Source organism: Ahaetulla prasina, chromosome 1, assembly GCF_028640845.1.
Source record: "Ahaetulla prasina isolate Xishuangbanna chromosome 1, ASM2864084v1, whole genome shotgun sequence".
Classification (NCBI taxonomy): Eukaryota; Metazoa; Chordata; class Lepidosauria; order Squamata; family Colubridae; genus Ahaetulla; species Ahaetulla prasina.
This window is the reverse complement of record NC_080539.1, coordinates 21,627,545-21,650,424: the sequence shown is the minus strand read 5'-3', so window position 1 is coordinate 21,650,424 and position 22,880 is coordinate 21,627,545. Positions and strand designations below refer to the sequence as shown.

Below are 22,880 nucleotides of genomic sequence, written 5' to 3'. Positions count from 1 at the left end.
ACCTTGAAGGTCTTCTAGTCCAACCCCCTGCTTAAGCAGGAAACCCTACATTACCCCATACCTTCTGATAACCAAAGTCAGTAGAGAAGCCAGATTCATTTAACAACCGTGTCACTAACTTAACAACTGCAATGATTCATTTAACAACTGTAGCAGGAAAGGTTGCAAGATGGGGCAAAATTCACTTACCAAATGTCTCGCTTAGCAACAAAAGTTTTGGGCTCTATTGTAGTTGTAAGTCGAGGACTACATATAGTGAAAGTCACTGGCTTATGACCAAATCCCAAAGTTTCATGGATTTAGGAGGGTCCATTTAATAAAACCGAAAGGGTTACCCCAAGGCTTGTAATTTTCTCATTATAAATTGTTCCCAAGATCAAAGTATGTTCTATTAATTATAAGAATTGTTTGTTATATAAAATGCTTTCAAGAATATGCTTATTTACAGTATTATAGCATTTTATAAAATCATTGGAAAATCTGAAGATTGAGGAGGAACATCGGTTTGTAGAGGACCATTTTGACTTAGGGAATGAGTCTTGGTTGTATAATGGTATGTGAAAAAGTCCTTAAGAGAGTGGTTAGGGCAGGGGTGTCCAAACTTGGCAACTTTAAGACTTGTGGACTTCAACTCCCAGAATTCCTCAGCCAGCAAAGAGTTGGGTGTTGAAGTCCACATGTCATAAAGTTGCCAAGGTTGGAGACCCCTGGCATAGGTGACAGCTGGATAATGGATAGTGAGTGGGGCAAGGGGTTCAGATGAGACCCTCCCTAGTTTCCCAGGCTAGAAAGGGAGGGCAAGGATTCTATTTTCAGACCTGCTAGATTCTGTCAATGTGGCTTTACGATAAAGCAGAATTAGCTCATCTTGTTGTCATTTCAGTCTGGTTCACCCATGTGAGTCTGACTTCAGTCTTGCAAGAAAGACGACAGCATTTCCTCTTGTGTTCCCCAATTCTCAGGTTTCATCTAGCCCTTAAAAACCTGAAAACGCTGGAAAAGTAGTGCCAGTCTTTGGGTTTCGTTTCTAATTCATTCAAAAAAAGTTGAATTGGTAGAAAACTGCTCTTTGCTTTTTCAAAAAATAAACAAATCCTGAGATAAATAAAGCACATACTGTGGCCTAATAGTCCAAGATGTGGGTTTCGCTGTTGGCATTAAAAGCAAAAAGGTGGATTTATTGATTGCAGCACAGCTGATATTGTAACTGTCCAGTAAGTAAGTGGCATATAATGCCTTACAGCGTGGATTGTTTATCACAGAGCTGCTAGGTTGTATTACTTCTCAGGCTTATGTGTTAATGGCTGGAGTGAGAGACAAACCTGATTCCAAAGTATAAGCTGTTTTGGTTCAGCCTTAATAACACTTCTTTTTGCTTTTTTTTAACTCTTGGTGTATTGATGGTGCTGCTTGAAAAAGGTGGGTTAAATGATGATTTCAAGCTTTTTAGCATTTTTTCCAGAATGGTTTCACAAATTAATGGAATTGAACTAGAGCAGGGGTGTCAAACTCAAGGCCCAGGGGCCAGATCCGGCCCACGGGGTGCTTAGATCTGGCCTGCGGGGCCACCCTGGAAACAGTGACAGATCGGCCAGCAGTACCTCTGCCAGTGAAAACAGAGCTCAGAAGGGCCGCGAGCTCCATTTTTGCTGGCAGAAGGTTGCAGGAGACCATCGCAGAGACCATCGCAGAAAACAGAGTTTGGAAGCTCATTTTCTCTGGCAGAGCGCTTGGGCCACCACTGGTACCCCTGACAGAAGTGACATCGAACTAGCCATGCCCACTCTGGCCCCCCAAGGTCAAACACAACCTGATGTGGCCTTCAATGAAATCAAGTTTGACACCTTGAACTAAAGGAAGGCAAGTTCCAGTTGAATATTGAATGCTTTGTGGCGAGATGCACGGCAAACACATTTAATAAATATAGGAAGTAAGTTAAGTAAATAAGTAAATAAAAGCTTCCAACAGTGAGACCAGTTCAACAATGGAATCAATTGTCTAATGAAATTGATCTGCTCAAATGAAGGCTAGATGTCCACTTGGTCAAAGATGTTTTAATTTGGGGTTGTGCAGTTGGAGACTAGATCCAATAGTCTAAATAGCCCTTTCTGAGTTATCAAGTCTAAATGTGGATATTGTCTTTATTTGCATTTATAACCCCTTTGTCCTTCATAGAATGGTCAGCAACAGTTGTTCGCAGTTTAGGCATCCCATGTCAAATTATAAGCTATGGAAGTAATTGTCACAAAATGTAGTGTTGGCATCCAATTTAAGCGGGTATAAAAGGAAATTAAACAAATTTATGGAGATTCCCAATAACTATAAAACATATTGGCAACAATTAAAGGCCGTGTGCCTCTCGGTGTCTGAATGTTTATGGAGATTCCAATTATCCAGGTCATGGTTGTCCGAAAGTTGCTTTTCCAAAAGGCAACTAGCCTTAGGTTGATAGAAAGCTGAATAGGCTTTGGAGGTTTAGCAAAGCTTTTCTTTTGCTTTTCCTGAGAAGGAAAAAAACAGCAACCCACCAGCTCTTTTTAAAGCATTTGAGGGTTATAATGATACTATTGATGGTGATCCTCTGTTGGTGTGTATGAAGCTTTTTTACTTAACTTTAAACTGCCTTTTAGAAAAGGGGTCATACAAGGATTGAAACCATACAGAAATACAAATATATATATACCCCAAAGATTTTCTTAGGAATTCAACGTTAGAAACTTTTGATCTGTAGATTTTCACAGTAATATTCCAAAAACCAAGGACCGCCTGGGACAGGAGTTCCTAACAGTTTTTTTGGGTGCCCTTATCAAATCTGAGGGACACGGTGGCTCAGGGGCTAGGACGTTGAGCTTGTAGATCGAAAGGTCGGCAGCTCAGTGGTTCGAATCCTTAGTGCTGCTGTGTAACGGAGTGAGCTCTCGTTACTTGTCCCAGCTTCTGCCAAGCTAGCAGTTTCGAAAGCACGTAAAAATGCAAGTAGAAAAAATAGGGACCACCTTGGTGGGAAGGTAACAGCATTCCGTGCACCTTTGGCGTTGAGTCATGCTGGCCACATGACCATGGAGACATCTTCGGACAGCGCTAGCTCTTCGGCTTTGAAACAGAGATGAGCACCATTCCCTAGATTTGGCAACTACTAGCACGTATGTGCGAAGGGAACCTTTACCTTTTTTATCAAATCTACGTTCACTATGGCCAGTAATTCTAGCTTTCCTCATGGAAGTAGCATTGGCTCCTGAAGACCTGCTGTTGCAACTGTTCCTTGATGCTTGACTGAAGCTGTTACTAAAATGATGGTTGGAGGAGGCAAGAGTCTGGTGCTAGTGGCTCATCAGAGTTGTTGGGCTACCTTAAATTCTTGAGAGAAACTGCTGACTGGGGCCTTATAGAAATTAGAATCCAAAAATATTTGGAGAGCAATAAATTGCCTTGTTATAGAGGGAAATGGATGTGAATGGAGAAGAATGGGTGTTAACTGCATTTATACTTAGAAATATAAAAAAACATTCAACTATGAATGTCATAAATTAAGCCAGGGTTCCCCAACTCCTGGGCTGTGGCCTACTACTGGTGGCCTTGAGCTGTTTGGACCAGGTCACAGAAGTGGTGAGCGAGCGTGTGCATGCACATGCATCCCCACTTGTGCAAGTAGCCAGCAAGTGCATGCACACACACTACATTTACGCAGGCATTTGCTTGCTACTCTTGCAGAACCATCCCCCTTCCCTCCCCCATCACCCTTGCCAATCTGCAAAGCCGGAAAGGTTGGGGAACTCTGAGTTAAGCCGTGTGGTTGTTGAAATGGGAATTCAAGGGTTTGTTTGGTTTTTTTAGATCTTCCCAGTATTCTAACTTAAATAAAATGATTCTGGTTGAGGATTTCAGAAGCTTTATCTACAGCAATTCTTTCTGGTTGGTCCCACCATTGCCCTTTGTTTCTTTCTTCTCTTAATGACAGGAGTCAACCACAGCAATGAAAGATTTCTCGGTGTCCTAAATTATTATTATTATTATTATTATTATATTAGGACAGGGTGCGCAACTTAGGTGTCCTCCTGGATGATCGGCTGTCGTTTGAAGATCATTTGATGGCCGTCTCCAGGAGGGCCTTCCACCAGGTCCGCCTGGTTCGGCAGTTGCGCCCCTTCCTTGATCGGGATGCCTTGTGCACAGTCACTCATGCGCTCGTTACCTCTCGCTTGGATTATTGTAATGCTCTCTACATGGGGCTCCCCCTGAAGTGCACTCGGAGGCTTCAGTTAGTCCAGAATGCAGCTGCGCGGGTGATAGAGGGAGCTACGCGTAGCTCCCATGTAACACCGCTCCTGCGCAGACTGCACTGGCTACCTGTGGCCTTTCGAGTGCACTTTAAGGTGTTGGTTACGACCTTTAAAACGCTCCATGGCTTAGGGCCTGGGTACTTACGGGACCGCCTGCTGTTATCACATGCCTCCCACCGACCCGTACGCTCACACAGAGAGGGACTTCTCAGGGTGCCGTCCGCCAAACAATGTCGGCTGGCGGCCCCCAGGGGAAGGGCCTTCTCTGTGGGGGCTCCTACACTCTGGAACGAGCTTCCCCCAGGTTTACGCCAAATACCTGACCTTCGGACTTTCCGCCGCAAACTGAAGACACACCTTTTTATCCGCGCGGGGCTGGCTTGAATTGAATTTTAAATGTCAAATTTTTATTAATTTTAAATGGGGTTTCTTAGTGTATGGTAAATTTTTTAAATTTTCAGGCTAATTTAAATAAGTTTTTTAAATGGCATTTTAAATTGTACTTTGTATTGTTTGTTTTATTTTGCCTGTACACCGCCCTGAATCCTTCGGGAGAAGGGCGGTATAAAAATCAAATAAATAATAATAATAATAATAATAATCCAGGACTCATTCTCCTTTTTTTCTTTTCTTTTCTTTTTTTCCAGATCGATGCATTAGGCAAAAGAAGTAAAGAAGCAGAAGCGGCATTCCTAAATGTCTACAAGAGATTAATTGATGTTCCAGGTATGCTGATTTATTGTCCTGTTCTAAAAAGCAAGGATGTGTATAGGCTTAAGTTCCATCGGACGTTTTCACCTTTGCCTGGTGTTTGGCTGCAGAATTAAGAGGTGTTTCTACTTTGCCTTGCCTAAAACACCCACCCTGTGATGCAAGAGAGAAAAATAGAAAGGGAGGCATGAGATGCTACCTAGCTGAGTTGTTAAAGAACTGAGTTGTTAAAGAACTCTGCCAGTTTTTTCTGTTAATGTTCAGTTCTTTCAAGGTCAGATTTTTGTAGGATCTGCTGTGAGCATGGATGGCTACAAAGCCTTTGAAGATATAAAACACACTGGAAAGTTTATCTAACAATGCACACTTTCATATGTCTCCTTCCAACTTGTTCTCTAGTCTTGAGATTGACATGATCAGGAATTGTATCTTGAAATAATGAGCCTTGATTCCCTGATGTGGCTTATTATAATTATAAAGCAAGATGTTTTCCTGTGGGTGTTTGGCCTTTATTCCTAGCATTCTACATTCCAAGCTTTTCTCTCTGTCTCTGCTTATAATTCATGTATGGAATGTTCTTAGACCGCTCAGCATAGCTACTACTTGTAAATTCTACTTGTATCCATATAGAGATAAAAGGAATCTATAATGCAAGCATTGAAACACTATTTGGAGTATTCTACTGTGCCTATTGCTGCAAGAATTTAAGTTGAATGCATCCATTAATAAATATTACTGTGAAAGGTGTTTTTCTCTCATCGTTTAGTGACTAATTCATCAGTGAACAGTAATGTTTGGAAATGCAGATGGCCAGACATGATTTGCCTGGATCCAACACTTCTAATTGGTGGGGTGGATTACTATCCTACCTTCCCAGAGGGGGAAATATTTGACTAGAACATATATGCACAACAGATATCAACAGGCTCAGACTATGCTATAACCATCCTACTTAAAATCTGGCTTATGTGTACTGGGTTTTATAGTCGTATATCTGTAAAAACAGTAGGATGATAAAAATCTGTCTTAAACCAACTCAACCTTTTTCAGTCTCCGTAGCCCAATAATTTTAGTTACTAGATTCTTTCTTTGGTCTCATACAGTAAATTAGTAAAGCAAAGCACAATACTAAGTCTTTTCCCAAACTAGCTTAGAGATGCTTGGGGTTTGAACCAAGGACTTTTTAATATCAAGCCTGACTTTGCATATACCTGGCAGTGCTAGAGTCTACAGATACAATGGCTGGCTGCCAAAATACTCTTTCAGATCCTAGAACAGATTCTATGGGAGTACTTATATATAACTTAAATAAGTTACTGAATCCTTGGAATATATGCTGAAATGGAAAAAAGTTAGATTTTTAAGGAGGAGACTTCATAATTGATATTAATTACAGGTAGTCCTTGCTTAATGACTGGTCGCTTAAAGTTATGAGAGACACCCTTCCCAAAAGTTACGACCCAATTCGGATGGACACACACATATACATACACACACACACACACACCATGACCGCATTTCAGGTAGTTGGCAACCAACTTAGCTTTAAAGCTGGTTGTAGTATTCCACAGTTTCACTGGCCTGGGATCCTTTGACTGCCATTTGTGATCTTCCTGCCGGCTTCCAACAAGTACTTTCAATGAGGGAAGCCAGATTCGCTTAACAACAGTGGCCTAATAATAATAATAATAATAATAATAATAATAATAATAATAATAAGAAGAAGAAGAAGAAGAAGAAGAAGAAGAAGAAGAAGAAGAAGAAGAAGAAGAAGAAGAAGAAGAAGAAGAAGAAGAAGAAGAAGAAGAAGAAGAAGAAGAGCGGTCACATGATGACTCTCTTAATGACCAAGCAGCTTAGCGATGGAAATTCCAGTCCAAATTGTAGTCCGTAAGTCAAGGACTGCCTGTAATAATAAGTAAAGGGAAAAGCCCATTCGCTTACTGGCAAACAAGTTTGGAACAGGAAGTTGGCTACATGTCTTAAACATGTTAGGCTCTGACATACACACGATATTGCACCATTTCTCAACTGTTTAAAAGTTTAGCATTTATTTCTCCCCTTACTCCACAAATTGTCATTGCTGTAAAAATTGATTGGCACTCTTGTGGCAGACTCTGTGGCAGTGAGTTCTAATGACTGATTGAGCATATTTATTTTATGCCCATGGTAGGTGGGGGAAGTTAATTCTCCACATTGTATAAATTCTTTAACTTTTTCCTTTTCTGAGAAGCCATTGATATGGCAATTCATAAATAAATAGATAAACCGGTGGACTAGAAAGCATTTCTTGACTCCACCTGTTACATTCACCTGATACCCTGCTGAACTGGTAAGGCAGCCCTTCATATCTGGCACTCTGTCAATTCATTATTTCATAAAATAAACCAGTAGTGCAACAAATGAATACAATGCAAGTGGTTGCCAAGTATTGTGACAAAAGGAATAAGGGATCCAGATAAGGCTACCCAGATCTCTGCCTTTAAGATTTCGGATGCCTTAACAAGCCACTTGTGTCCTGTTAGGTACTTGCATGATAATTTTTAGTAAGTCATGAGGCCAGAGCTCCAGTTTCAACTTTGAAGTATTTTTAGCTGATTTGCTGTTTCTATTCATCTCCAATCTGAGTTTTCTTTTGTTGTTGTTGTTGTTCCAAATTTTTTTTCTTCCTTATCCCCTTGAGCTATTATTTTCTGACAATGCCATCACTGCAAGGATAAAAAGGTGGCTGTTGAGAAATATCCGTATCTATTTAAGAATACATAGAAACAATTATAATTTGGTTTATGCTGCAGAAGTTGTGGGTGCTCCAACACTGGAGGTTTTTAAGAAGATACTGGACGTCCATTTGTCTAAAATGGTATAAGGTTTCCTGCTTCAGCAAAGGGTTGGACTAGAAGACCTCCAGGGTCACTTCCAGCTATGATATTCTGCATTTTCAGTTGCTTTTGTTCAGTTCTAAATAATATAGAAATTGAGCGCCTCGTTTAATTTACTTGCAAACATATGATAATATTTCATGATGTATTCAGTTTAGTTGAAGACCAAAGCAGGGGTGCTATTCAGCAGGTTCTGACAGGTTCTGGAGAACCGGTAGCGGAAATTCTGAGTAGTTCAGAGAACCAGCAAATACCACCTCTGGCTGGCCCCAGAGTAGGGTGGGAATGGAGATTTTGTAATATCCTTCCCCCAGGAATGGGAAGGGAATGGGGATTTTGCTGTATCCTTCCCCTGCCACGCCCACCAAGCCACACCCTCAGAAGCGGTAGTAAAAAAAATTAAATTCCCACCACTGGGTCCAAAGAGTTTACTAATTTAAAGAGTAGCAGCAGTCCTGTTTTAGAAAATTTCTGCTGTGAAATAAGCGTTCTTTACTAGCTGCCACTCCAGAAAGAAGATCTGTTTTGGGAGCTAGTAACAGCCCTCAGGAGCAGATACAGGGATAAGATAAAACAAAACGAAATTAGAATGTTAGAAAATGTAGAGCTGAGCAATTCTCATCTTCCTGGGAAGAATCAGTGTCGTTCGTATTCTCCTTTTCATTCACGGGCAAGGAGTTGTATATCTGGGAAATTTGATGCGCCCTAGACCAGGGGTCTCCAACCTTGGTCACTTTAAGACTTGTGGACTTCAACTCCCAGAGTCTGGGAGTTGAAGTGCACAAGTCTTAAAGTGACCAAGGTTGGAGACCCCTGCCCTAGACAAGCCATAGAGACAGTTTGATGTAGTGGTTAAAGCCTAAGGCTATAAACTGCTCGTCCCATCTTAGCCAGCTGGGTGTCCTTGGGCCAGTCACCTTCTCTCAGGCCTAGAAGGTGGCAATGGCAAACCAGCTCTGAAAAACCTGCAGGGACTTGTCCAGGCAGTCTCTGAGAATTAAACCCAATTGAAAAGAGGCGGGCGGGGGGTGTGGGGGAAGACATCTTGGAAAAACACTAACACTTCACCTTTACTATCAATACTCTGTTGGGGATAAGGTCAAAAAAAGGATAGAGGATCTGAAACCTTCCCATGGAATACAGGGGAAAAATTATACCAACCTAGAGTTTGGCGTTGCACTTATTATGGGTTATATAACATTTAATCACCAAGCCTGCCAGCAGAGAATGCCCAGAACATCTTCTGATTCTTCACCTCCATGAGCCTGGCAGAGCTTTGAATTTGGCAGTTCCTCCATCATGAATAATCTTCTTGTCTCTAATCTGGCACTGCCAAGCAGGTGAAAACGCACCTTGTACACACACACACACACACACACACACACACACACACACACACACAAACTCTCCAGGCAAGGTGGATTCATTATGCTGGACTCGCTTAAATTTTAAATTTTAGATTTTATATTATTAAATTGTATGGGTTTTTAAATTTTTTAGTAAATTTTAGTGGGAATATTTTCTTATTTATAAGTAGCCAAATTAAATAGGTTTTTTAAGGGTTGTTTTTAGTTTTGTACTGTTGTTTTCTTTCTGTATTTTACTTGTGGCTGTACACCGCCCTGAGTCCTTTGGGAGAAGGGCGGTCTATAAATAAAAATATTATTATTATTATTATTATTATTATTATTATTATTATTATTATTATTATTATTATTATTATTATTATTATTATTATTATTATTAATTTTCTAGGAAATAATTAATGTATCAGTTACATCAGGATGCATTTGAATATTCAGAAGCCAGAGTATAATTAGGCTACTTGGTCTGCGGTGCATTTTTATTTGTGGAAGGACGTATAAGAGCTTATTAGGATAGTGTTACGAATTTCCATGCCTGCCTCTCCGCTCCTCATGATGGTTGTGTAAAATAAATAAAGCAGAACAATTGTCAGTTGGCCAAAACTGGTGTCCCAGGTCTAATTCTATCTTCTGCTCTGCATCATCTCAGGGAATGTCCTGGTAAAGCATTGCTTTGCTTCCTTCTCTCTCTCTCTCTCTCTCTCTCTCTCTCTCTCTCCCCCTCCCTCCCTCTCTCTCCCCCTCCCTCCCTGTATGTGTGCATATGCACACATGTGTCATAGTTATGGATATTGTTGAGAATTCCCCAGGGCAGAATAAAGGGTCATTTAAGACCTCCTTTATGCCTCTCAGTGCTGCTGATTTGTGCATTTGAAAGGACTCGCTTCGGGGTACTCTTTTCCCCAGCTCTTCCTTCCCCAGCCTTACTCATGCCCCTCCTTAAGTTCTTGTGTGCGGAGATAGATTTCTCGAAAGAAAGCAGGCGCTGAGACACTTTTGCTTCAAGACCTGATTTTGGGAAGAGCAGATACAACCTCTCTGAAAGGATTTGAAGCGCAGAGAATGAATTATTTTTAGAGCCAGCCCTTCGGAAGCCATTACCAGCTGTATAAAATATTAATTGCCTGTGTGGTTCTGCTCATGTTTCATAACGATCTGTCTGACTGTTGTCAGTGTTACAGGGGCCTGTAATGAAGTCCTTTTGTTTTAACATTCAACATTACCGCCCCCCCCCCTCCAACCCCAGGAGATGAATGAGTTACCATTTGGCAAATTGGAATTTAGCAAGATAAATAGAGATTGCCAGGTTTGTTGTATTAGAGCCGTGTGCATCTAGCATGCGTTGCAGGTAGGCGAAAATAATACAGTTTAGTTGGTTGTGGGTTGGCATAGCAGTATTTGCAGATCTACAGTTTATGTGTAGATACTGGAACTTTCAAGGATTCTGTACAAATGGGAGGGAAGTTGTTTTTGTTTAAACAAACCCGGATAAAACAGCTCCGCTTTAATGAAAATCCATAGGAAATAAATAAATTTTAAATAACTTTCTGGTTCTGCTGAGCAAACTCCAGTCCTTTTCTTTCCAGTTCACTCCATCGGCCACACAGGAAGATAGGCTACTCGCTAGAGTCCAGAAAACAAGTGGCATGCTTGGAATGCCAAAATATCCAATCAGCCAACGGGCAAAGGCAATAGAATGGTGTGGCTTAGGGATGGGTTCTACTTACCTTTACTACCGGTTTGCATTGTGCTGTGCTTCTGCGCGTGCGCAGATTGCTTTTGATGACATTCTGGTCAGTGGGTGGAGCTTCCCACCAGTTTTACTACCTATTCTACAAAACTGGTCCGAATCGGGGGCAACCCACCACTGGTGTGACCCAGGGGTGGATTCTACTTATCTATATTACCAGTTCGCAATGGGATCGCACGCATGCAGGCACTTCACGGCATGCGCGGATTGCCTATGATGACATCCGGGTCAGTGGGCGGAGCCTCCCACCGGTTTTACTACCGGTTCTATAGAACCGGTCCGAACCGGGGGCAACCCACCACTGGTACGGCCTTCTAGGAAAGTCCTTGGAATGCTCTCGCCTGCTGCACTCCAGCTGTTGTACTGAAATGAGGGCAATCAAATATGTTTTCCCTTGCAGTTTAGGGAATGCTCCACCATTGTATTGAAACAGGAAAAAAGAAAAGAAAAAGACATCTTAAATTTGGCTGCTTATTCTATCACTCTGACCCACCTACCTCTCCTCCCAGTTTTGGATTTTAGAAGACTATGGGTAAGATAGTCCTGCACTTGGTCTGTTTCTCTGAACTTAGACTTCCTCAGTTCCCAAGGACATAGAGGGGAAGTGATCGGGGTTTACAGGGCAGATACAGGCTGGATTACTGCAATGCTCTCTACATGGGGCTGCCCTTGAGGTGCACCCGGAGGCTGCAGTTAGTCAAGAATGCAGCTGCGCGAGTAGTAATGGGAGCCGCTCGAGGCTCCCACGTAACACCACTGCTCCGTAGTCTGCACTGGCTTCCTGTGGTCTTTCGGGTGCGCTTCAAGATTCTGGTTACCACCTTTAAAGCACTCCATGGCTTAGGACCCGGGTACTTACGAGACCGCCTGCTGTTACCGTATGCCTCCCACCGACCCGTACGCTCTCACAGAGAGGGTCTCCTCAGGGTGCCGTCTGCCAAACAATGTCGGCTGGCGGCCCCCAGGAGTAGGGCCTTCTCTGTGGGAGTATCGACGCTCTGGAATGAACTCCCCCCTGGCCTACGTCAAGTGCCTGATTTTTGGACCTTCCGTCGTGAGCTAAAAACATATTTATTTACTCAAGCATAGGGCCGGGCTATTTACGGGACCGCCTACTGCTACCGAATACCTCTCACCGACCCGTGCGCTCTCACAGAGAGGGACTCCTCAGGGTGCCGTCAGCGAGACAGTGTCGTCTGGCGACGCCCAGGGGAAGGGCCTTCTCTGTGGGGGCTCCCGCCCTCTGGAACGAACTCCCCCCAGGACTTCGTCAACTCCCGGACCTCCGAACCTTTCGTCGCGAGCTTAAGACACACTTATTCATCTGCGCAGGACTGGATTAGGATTAGTTTTTAAATTTGTGGGTTTTTTAATGGGTTTTTATCATTTATTCTAAATTTTTAATCTCGGCCAATTGAATAAGTTTTTTAATTGTATTTTAATAGTATTTATATTGTAATATTATTGTTTATTTTATCTGGCTGTGAACCGCCCTGAGTCCTTCGGGAGAAGGGCGGTATACAAATTTAAATAATAAATAAATAAATAAATAAGCGGGACTGGCATAATAGTTTGATTTTATATTGGGGTTTTATTAATATTTTAAATTTTAAATTCATTTTTAACTATCAGCCGTTTAGTAATTGCTATATTTTAATTCCTTTTAATTGTATATATCTTGTATTTTATTTCTGGCTGTACACCGCCCTGAGTCCTTCGGGAGAAGGGCGGTATAAAAATTTAATAAAATAAATAAATAAATAAATAAATAAATAAGTATCAGTGAGGAGGGCAGCAGGACATAATTCTGAATAATTGTTTGAGCCATTGGAATTCTTTACATAGTTATAGATGTTTCTGGCTTTACAAGCATTTTCCACCGTGATTGATTCCTGTCTCCTTCCCATTAGAAGACCTGAGCCATGTTCTCAGAAATCAGAAATGAGGCAGTACAGCTGTATGCATTTTCGAACATTGAAAGGAGAGCTTATTATTTCCCATAAAGTAATGGGTGGATTAGGCAATGAAACCCTTCTCTGTGACACGCTTACCCATTTGCCTGTAGGTCCTTATTTAGGACGGAAAGGCCTTCAAGTACAAGATTGTCCACCAATATCTAGGGGCCTGTGGATAATGCAGCCTACATTTTGTGTGTAGCAATCCTCATATTTCCCACCCTGGCATGACCAGGTTTGGATTACAGATGATAGGAAGATTTCTACTCTGCTTGTACAAAAACACCTACAGAGCTATTAGCAATGAGAGGAGGCAAGGCTGGGCAGATTGGTGAATGCTCTAACCGAGGATAAGGGCTAGAGCAGGGGTGTCAAACTCACGGCCCGTGGGCCAGATGGGTCACACACTGGCCACGCCCACCCACCCCAGTTCAGCGAAGGGGGAAAAAGTCATGAAACTCGCGACACGAGTTTAACACCCCTGGGTTAGAGCAGGGGTCTGCAACCTTGGTCCCTTTAAGACTTGTGGACTTCAATCCCAGAGTCCCTCAGCCAGCAAAGCTGGCTGAGGAACTCTGGGAGTTGAAGTCCACAAGTCTTAAAGGGACCAAGGTTGGAGACCCCTGGGTTAGAGCATTTCACTGAGAAGAAATAGGTTCTTCTTGCCATAAACCAGCTCCTTCAGCCAAGATCTGCTTATTTCTACTGTTCCAATAAGTGCTGTATTTGGGTATCCCCTTCTCTCCCTTTCTGGAAATGACCCTCCCCCTCCCTCCTTCCTTTCTCCCTCACACACACAAAAATTGGTTCTACTTTTTGCCACCTCTCTCCCCCCCCCCCCAACAATATATCACCATTGTGTGCTGCTCATTCTTGCTTTTGAATACTGTTGGGTCAGATGGAAAATGTGGACTGGAGTTTTGGATTCAGAATTGGTCTCTCAGTCGCCCCAGCATGTTTTAACTGTTGTTGTTTTTTGAACATCAACCTAACTGGGAGGGGCATCTTATTAATGTCTGGACGATGCCTGCTTGGGCTGGGCTTTTCTTCCTCAAATGTTTTTTACCCAGCTCTTCTTTTTACTGCTGAAATAGGATTGCTCTCTCTCTTTTTCTTTTTTTTTTGGCAATGACATGGGTGGTCCCAGCATCCTCCCCATCCTGAGGGATTGTCATCATTTTTGCTCATCAGCATGTTAATTGCTGTATGACTAATTATGCCCTGAATTTCAGTTGATTTTCTTAATGAGACAGCTGGGTTAATTATGTAATCATATGATTACATTCGCCTAAAGTGCCCCAGTGCAAAAGAGTCCATGTGGGCGTGTGACGTCATTGAAGAAGCAAGACTCACCAGGGGCACATTGAGCACTTCACCTAACAGCACAGGCAAGGGAAGGACCAGCAGAGAGCTAAGCTCTTCCTTTTTAAACCAGGGGTCTCCAACCTTGGTCCCTTTAAGACTTTTGGACTTCAACTCCCAGAGTCCCTCAGCCAGCAAAGCTGGCTGAGGAACTCTGGGAGTTGAAGTCCACAAGTCTTAAAGGGACCAAGGTTGGAGACCCCTGGGTTAGAGCATTTCACTGAGAAGAAATAGGTTCTTCTTGCCATAAACCAGCTCCTTCAGCCAAGATCTGCTTATTTCTACTGTTCCAATAAGTGCTGTATTTGGGTATCCCCTTCTCTCCCTTTCTGGAAATGACCCTCCCTCCCTCCCTCCTTCCTTTCTCCCTCACACACACAAAAATTGGTTCTACTTTTTGCCACCTCTCTCCCCCCCCCCCCCAACAATATATCACCATTGTGTGCTGCTCATTCTTGCTTTTGAATACTGTTGGGTCAGATGGAAAATGTGGACTGGAGTTTTGGATTCAGAATTGGTCTCTCAGTCGCCCCAGCATGTTTTAACTGTTGTTGTTTTTTGAACATCAACCTAACTGGGAGGGGCATCTTATTAATGTCTGGACGATGCCTGCTTGGGCTGGGCTTTTCTTCCTCAAATGTTTTTTACCCAGCTCTTCTTTTTACTGCTGAAATAGGATTGCTCTCTCTCTTTTTCTTTTTTTTTTGGCAATGACATGGGTGGTCCCAGCATCCTCCCCATCCTGAGGGATTGTCATCATTTTTGCTCATCAGCATGTTAATTGCTGTATGACTAATTATGCCCTGAATTTCAGTTGATTTTCTTAATGAGACAGCTGGGTTAATTATGTAATCATATGATTACATTCGCCTAAAGTGCCCCAGTGCAAAAGAGTCCATGTGGGCGTGTGACGTCATTGAAGAAGCAAGACTCACCAGGGGCACATTGAGCACTTCACCTAACAGCACAGGCAAGGGAAGGACCAGCAGAGAGCTAAGCTCTTCCTTTTTAAACCAGGGGTCTCCAACCTTGGTCCCTTTAAGACTTGTGGACTTCAACTCCTAGAGTTCCTCAGCCAGCTTTGCTGGCTGAGGACTCTGGGAGTTGAAGTCCAAGTCTTAAAGGGACCAAGGTTGAGACCCCTGGTTTAAACAGTTTACAGCAGGGGTGTCCAAACTTGGTCCCTTTAAGACTTTTGGACTTCAACTCCTAGAGTTCCTCAGCCAGCTTTGCTGGCTGAGGGACTCTGGGAGTTGAAGTCCACAAGTCTTAAAGGGACCAAGTTTGGACACCCCTGGTTTACAGTATTGATATATGTTACACCCTTTCCCAGTCTAGTGCCCTTCGGATGTACGGCGGCTGCTTCCAGAACTCCCAGGAACCCAACTCTATAGACAGGTGATGGCGAACCTTTTCGGCCCCGAGTGGCCAAACCGGAATGCGCATGCGTGCGCCGGAGTGCTGGAAACCCGAAGACCAGCCAGCCAGTGCGCATGCGCGCGCTGGCCAGCTGGTTTTCAGGGTTTTGGTGCACACATGCATGCACGCTAGCCAGCTGGTCCTCACATGTGCCAGAGCGCCGGAAACCCAAAGACCAGTTGGCCGGCACACAGACTTGCCCACTGGTCTTCACACATGCTGGAGCGCCAGAAACCAGAAGAGCAGCTGGTGATGGCGTGCGTGCTCATAGAGAGGGCTCTGTGTGCCACTTCTGGCACGCATGCCATAGGTTCGTCATCACGGCTATAGACATTCTGGAGCTGCGGCTCTGGTACAGCTAAAAGATTCCAGGCCAGGGAAAGGCTAATTTCGGGCACGTTCCATGAGTACAGAACAAGGCCCAAACCAGCTTTTGCCAGTTTTGTAAACTTTTTTTGCATGCTGATTTGCGTTCTTAGATTAAAATTGTTGGCCTGCTTCAGCCCTATGCTAACTTAACATAAAATGGTGAATCTCATATTTTAATTTGGGGGTGGGGCGTGATGACCTGTGTTTCCTTGCAGAGTTCATGGCAATTTATGAAGATGATACATTTCAACAAAAAAAAAGTAGGGCATAAAAACGCCAGGTACAATTGTAAAACCCAGCAATCAATTCATTTGAAGAGGGTTATCAAACACACTACAAAACCACTTTTATTTATGGTATTTAATAAATTTACATAACTGCCCATCTCTTCCAATGTAATTCTGGGCAATTCTGGCAACTTATTTTTTAGCTGAACGGTCGAAGGAGTGGTTACAGTAGTGTTGTTTTAATATTAAAACAACACTTATCTGGAGTATTTATCTGGAGCACTTATCCCTCTAGTTACCAGTTCTGGACAAACAATTTAAACAAATACAAAAACTGACAGGAACATTCAGGGAATATCTCCTGTCTGACTTATTGGCCTCCTTGTTATCTGTTAAACAAATAGTTCCCTCAACACTATCAAACTAGTTACTAAGTCTGCATTACTATTAAACTTCTCATCATTCCTATCACCCATCTCCTCCCACTTATGACTGTAGAATAGAATAGAATAGAATAGAATAGAATAGAATAGAATAGAATAGAATAGAATAGAATAGAATAAAATAGAATAGAATAGAATAGAATAGAATAGAATAGAATAGAATTTTTTATTGGCCAAGTGTGATTGGACACACAAGGAATTCATCTTGGTGCATATGCTCTCAGTGTACATAAAAGAAAAGATACCTTCATCAAGAATCATAAGGTACAACACTTAATGGTAGTCATTTATGTATGACTGTAACCTTGTTGCTGGTATCCTTAAGATTTATATTGACTGTTTCCCTATGACTATCATTAAGTGTTGTACCTTATGATTCTTGATGAAGGTATCTTTTCTTTTATGTACACGGATTCTATTCTGTTCTATTCCACTTCATTCCATTCCATTCTATTCCATTCAGCCAGCAGCATTTGGAAATGGAACTGCTTTCTGGAGAGTAATATTTTGTTTTGGGCATCCATGCATGCTTTTACTAAAACAGTGTTTTCAAACATGGCAACTTGAAGATGTGTGGACTTTAAGATGCCTCCTCTTCCTCATCCTCTTCCTCTCCTTCCTTCTCCTCTTTTTCCTCTTCCTCTGTCAAGGAAGATAGAAAGTTCTGGTTCTTGTATTTCTGGCAGCCTCCACCACTGTTATTTGATGCTGTTGTAGTGTCTTTGATATTGTCTCTCCATCTTCTTCTGGGTCTACCTCGTGTTCTTTGGCCTTCTCTTTTTGTATATGTCTTGCATGATACAGAATCCCAAGATATTCTCTCCAGGTGAGCAAACCACTTAACTGGCTCTTTTTGTACGTAGTTTTAAGATTGGTTCTGTTCCAATTATTTCTCTTACGATGCTGGCTGAGGGTACCAATTTATCCATCCTCTGGGATACAAACGCCTCCCATTTCCAGGCACAGAAAGGGGGATGTGCTCTAACATACCATGGCGCTGAACTTCAGGACTGCTATATTCTAAAGCCCAAGTTGAAGAGATGTTTCAGGAGGCTCAGCCTTTGGCAAAGCGATTGAGCTAATTGTGCTACTGGAACTTTTGGCTTGTTAAAATTAAACATAAGAACCCTGATTAACTGTACCAAATTTGGTGCCAAAGTTTCAGAATAAATTAAAGGAACTCATTCAACAGAATAGATAGAATTTTGGGACTAGATCAAGATGCCCCACCTTTGAGGCACCCATCCAAAAAATCTGCTTAATATGTATGAGAATCCCTCCAGGTTTTGTTTTCAGTGAGATGGTAAGGCTCTGTCTGGGTGGCAAATGTTAGTTAATGTGGCAAAAGGCACTTCCACATTTAGGGAAAACAGGTGAAAAACACCCTGCATGTAGAAAATAGGCTTTTCTCTGATATGCTATACTCGGGGATTTCCCCAGTTTGTTTAAAAGTCATTCCCCCACCCCAAATGCTCTTGGTTTGATCACCTCCATGAGAACAGCAGTGCATGTCAGATGACTCAACCCAAGTTTTAATAAATGCTTATTCGGGACATACTTTTTTGGGTTTGAGAGTTCTGAGTTACTTGCTCAAGTTGTGCTCAGGCTCCAAGTAAGAGCGATGGGTTTAAATACAGTTAGTCCTCAACTTATAGCACTGAGACTTACACTGCTTCACAGTGCTTTTACAGCCCTCTATAAGCGGTTTATAGAGTCAGCGTATTGCCCTCAGCCATCTGGGTCCTCATTTTACCAATCTCGGAAGGATGGAAGGCTGAGTCAACCTTGAGCCAGTCAGAATCGAACTCCTGACAGTGGACAGAGTTGGCCCACAATACTGCATTCTAGCCATTGTGCAATCACAGCAGACTTATGACTGTAATGGGGTGTAGAAGTGACAATAAAGTTATTCTAAGTCTAACATGTTATGGTCATACATCCATCACCCATATAACTGACCCAATTTTACTACTTTTTTCTGGCGGCTATTAAGCAAATGCTGTGGTCAATAAATGAATCTGTTTTCTGCAATGGGTTGGCTTTTTTTGCCGGAAACAAGAAGTAAATGCTGCTTTCTGGACAAAAATGTTATAAATAGTAGTTATGTGACTACGGGATGCAGCAAAGTAAATTTTGGCCAATATCTGAATTCTCGTAATGTGATGGGGGTGGCAGCTCTCAGAGCCTAGAATCAGGGTTATAAGGTACCATTGTAATTTTGAATAAACGACCAATTGTAAATCCAGGACTACTTGTACTTGAGGTTACTACTTGCATATTTATTCATCCATCCATCCATCCATCCATTCATTCATTTATAAAATTTATTGACTGCCCACCTTACCCTATGGTAACTCTGGGTGGTTTACAGTGATAAAAATATGTCTATACATATACAATTAAACATAAAATAATTAAAATATTAATACATTTGTTAACATGTGAAATATAATAAATTATGTAGATCTCTCCAATTTGTAATTCAGCTTGGTATTCACTCTCGCATTCTCCATCACACTAGAAGTGGAATAATTAGGAATTATTACCATTCTTATTGTTGTTGAAGTCATGTATTAAATTTCAAGACTTCCCATATGCATAACACTCTGTGCAGCTCACAACGTTATAAAGTAGTGAACCAATAAAGCAATAAGAAGAAAAAAAAATACATTTGGAGAAGACCATGCCATAAACAAATAAGAACGTTTAAGGGCTCAGTGGGTATCCTAAGTCAAAGCCTGAGAGAATAGCCAGGTTTTCAAATATTTCTCAAGATAGGAGCTGTAAGAATCTCTGGAAGGAAGCTGTTCCGGAAGGCAGGCACTAGGACAAAAAGACACCCTTCCTGGATTTCAAAAGATGAAATGTTTAATGAAATGGACCAGGAGCGTGCCCATTGTACCCAATTGTTTAGGACAAGGAAGGACTATTGGAGGGAGGCAGTGTCTCATGCCCATATCAAAACCGTGTTCTTCACAATAGTATTTATATTACAAGTTTAATCCCCCAAGTTTTTTTAACATGTAGTATCCCTGAGAATACTACACGTAAAAAAAGGGGGAGGGATTTTTTTTACGTGTAGTATCCCTGTGAAAAAGGGGACACGGTGGCTCAGTGGCTAAAATGCTGAGCTTGTTGATCAAAAGGTCGGCAGTTCAGTGGTTCGAATCCCTAGCATCACGTAATGAAGTGAGCTCCCGTTACTTGTTCCAGCTTCTGCCAACCTAGCAGTTGGAAAGCACATTAAAAAAATGCAAGTAGAAAAATAGGGACCACCTTTGGTGGGAAGGTAACAGCGTTCCGTGTACCTTTGGCGTTTAGTGATGCCGGCCACATGAACACAGAGATGTCTTCGGACAGCGCTGGCTCTTCGGCTTTGAAACGGAGATGAGCACCGCCCCCTAGAGTCAGGAACGACTAGCATATATGTGCGAGGGGAACCTTTACCTTTATCCCTGAGAAAAAATGGGATGTTCCTTTTCTCTCTCAAATCCTCCTTCCCCCACCTTGGCATATATAAATGTTAATAGGAAAAGCTTCTGGTTTTTAAGTAATGACTGCAGAGCAACTTTTAAAGGTTGTAATTTATACATTTTTATAATGGCTTATATCTTTAGAACATTCTCTATGAGCATTGGTACATTTAGATTCCGATGTTATACATGTAAGAAAACTCATTATTCTAACTTGGGTTGTTTGCACATTTACTCAATTAGCACAGCAATGCTTATATAACTGCACATCAAAAGCCCTTTTTTATACATAATTTTAGATACCCCCATATCTCTCTTTCAATATTTCTTCCCTTTTGAGTCTTGAAGCATCAGAATCATCAGGCTAGCATGGAAATGAAATCATACCATAGTCATTATAACTGTACTTAATTAAGTTTTCTTTAAGAGAAACTGTACAAATTAAAGTGGAGAAGTCTGGTTCAGCACAGCCTCTTTTACATATCCCAAAACAATATTCAAAGCTGCTGACATTTTAATCATTCATCTCAGCTTAAGCAAAGTTTGGAGCTTAATATGAAGAGATGGTTTTAACATTCTGCTCATACTTTATTCTGTGACTGTTTTGCTTCTTTGACATTAACCTTTAATAGAGCTAAATTAAATATACATATCCTGATGAATAATTATGAGAGTGCCAACATTTTTACTTACGATATAATGCTTTCCAGGGATTTGAAAATTTATTGACTAAAGGTTTAGTCATTATTCATTTTATAATGTAGTTGTTGGAAGGGAGGGGAGGGAGGGAGCTGGTGGTTGATAGAAATTCCTAGTTAATTGTAGACTAGGAAAGCCCCGCTGATTTATATACTGTGTGAACCTTTCAAATGAATATACTAGTTCTGCATTAGGCACACAGTACGTGTGCATCTTCGATATACAGCATCTTAGTTCCTATATCTGCTCTATTTCTTTGCTCAATCATAATTGAATTAAATGCAAGCTCTGTGTCTCTTCCTGGTATTAGGTTTTGGTTTGAAAATGCTTCACTGTACATAAATGGCAAACCATAAAGTTAAATGACTGATATTAAGTGATGTAATTAACTTCTTGGTATTCTCAAAATTGTTATGCCTTAAGAAATAAACACGTACTCTGGACAATATCTATATTTTAGATTACCTTTTAGAACACTGCTGAATCAAAATTGCATGGGTTACTAACAGGGTTAGGTGTGTATGGTGCAATGCAATGGCCCACTTGAGTGGTGATTTTTGAGGATGTTTCAAGAACAGGCATCTTGAACTATATTAATCCCTCCTTCCATAGATTGATCAACCATCCATTGATAAAAATGCTAAATATCGTTGTAAGGTGAGAAGATTGATTGTGACGTAAAGTTTAGCACCGTTACCTGTTTGTGAGCAGTTAAGGTGCTTCAGGGGTCCTGGTTCATTTTTGCCATCACAGGCTTACCTCGCTTTGAGAGCCCACCAGCAGTACTATTGTTTTCTCAATATTTTATTGCTTTGATGCAGGAATGCATAGCTACAATACAAATGAGAGGCAAATCCTCTTTCTTATATTACTTAAACAAAGAAGTAAATCATATTTTAAAAAGCAGCAGGGTTGACCCTTGAATTTTGTCCTAATTGTCATCTCTCAATCCTCCAGTGTCTGTCTAATATAGTCTAAGGTTGTCCCAAAGGTGCTTTTTTCAAGAGGCAACTGGACTTTCTGGTTTTTCTTTGAAGACTCCAGTGTTCTGAGTCAAGAATCCAAGGAATGGGTTTACTCTGCTCTTCTGCTCGGAGACTGAGTCAATCAATCTTTTGGTCACACCTCCTTTGCCTGCTCATGCCCAGTTTTGACTCAGTCTTCGCTCAGAAGAGACACTCCCAGTTCAGTGTGTGTGCCTCTCGCCGGCCAGCTGATTTTTGGATCTCTGCTGTGCATGTGGGGGGGAGTGCATGTGTGAGATGCATGAATATGCATGGAGAGCGCAGAGGGGTTATGCATGCATGCGTGGGTGGGCGGGACACACACAGGTGGTGGCGCGCACATTGCATTATGGGTTATAAGGGCAGGGAGACCTACTAGGCCCAAAACGGGGGCGGGGAGTGGCGTGCCCCCCCCACGGCCCATTTTTGCTACCGGGAGGCTACAGGGATGCCTACTAGGCCCAAAATGGGGTGCAGGGTTGTTGCATGTGCATGCACGGGGGGGGGGATTGCATTATGAGTGTGCACACTGGCGCAGGTACACTTTCGGCATACAACAACAAAAAGGTTATCTCCATCACTGCTCTAAGGTTAAGTTTTCCTGAGTTTGGGAACATGTCACAGCCTCACCTAACCATTTTGTGCAGATGATTAATGCACGAGCAACACAACAAAAGCCTTGCAGGACCTAGTGGCATGGAGGCTGAGGCACAAGCAGAATACTCCCAACATATTTCTGGAAACAAACTTTTAGAAAGGAGCTGAGCCACCAGAAATAATGTGCTTCTCATTCTCAGATCAGAATGCCTGTCTGGAAAGATATAGATATGTAGAGTGGGAAGAGATTCAAACTACCACTTACCTCAGGAATCTGAATGAAAGCATCCCTGACAAGTGGCTGTCCAGTTACATCAGAAGCTGCCAAACAGTCCCACAGAATTAAGC

The 22,880-nt window shown here is 42.0% G+C and overlaps 1 protein-coding gene across 9 annotated transcripts in view; it reads left to right on the top strand.

The window, feature by feature from the left end:
* CUX1 (cut like homeobox 1) overlaps positions 1–22,880 on the top strand; it is a 374,189-nt gene that overhangs the window by 173,046 nt on the left and 178,263 nt on the right. For all 9 annotated transcript variants that reach the window (XR_009152844.1, XR_009152843.1, XM_058164380.1 and 6 more), the window contains exon 4: positions 4,928–5,006. Coding sequence is in view for 7 of the 9 variants with exons in the window: in XM_058164380.1 (XP_058020363.1) it covers positions 4,928–5,006 (79 nt within the window). In the remaining 2 variants the exon portion in view is untranslated. The remainder of the gene's footprint in view (positions 1–4,927; positions 5,007–22,880) is intronic.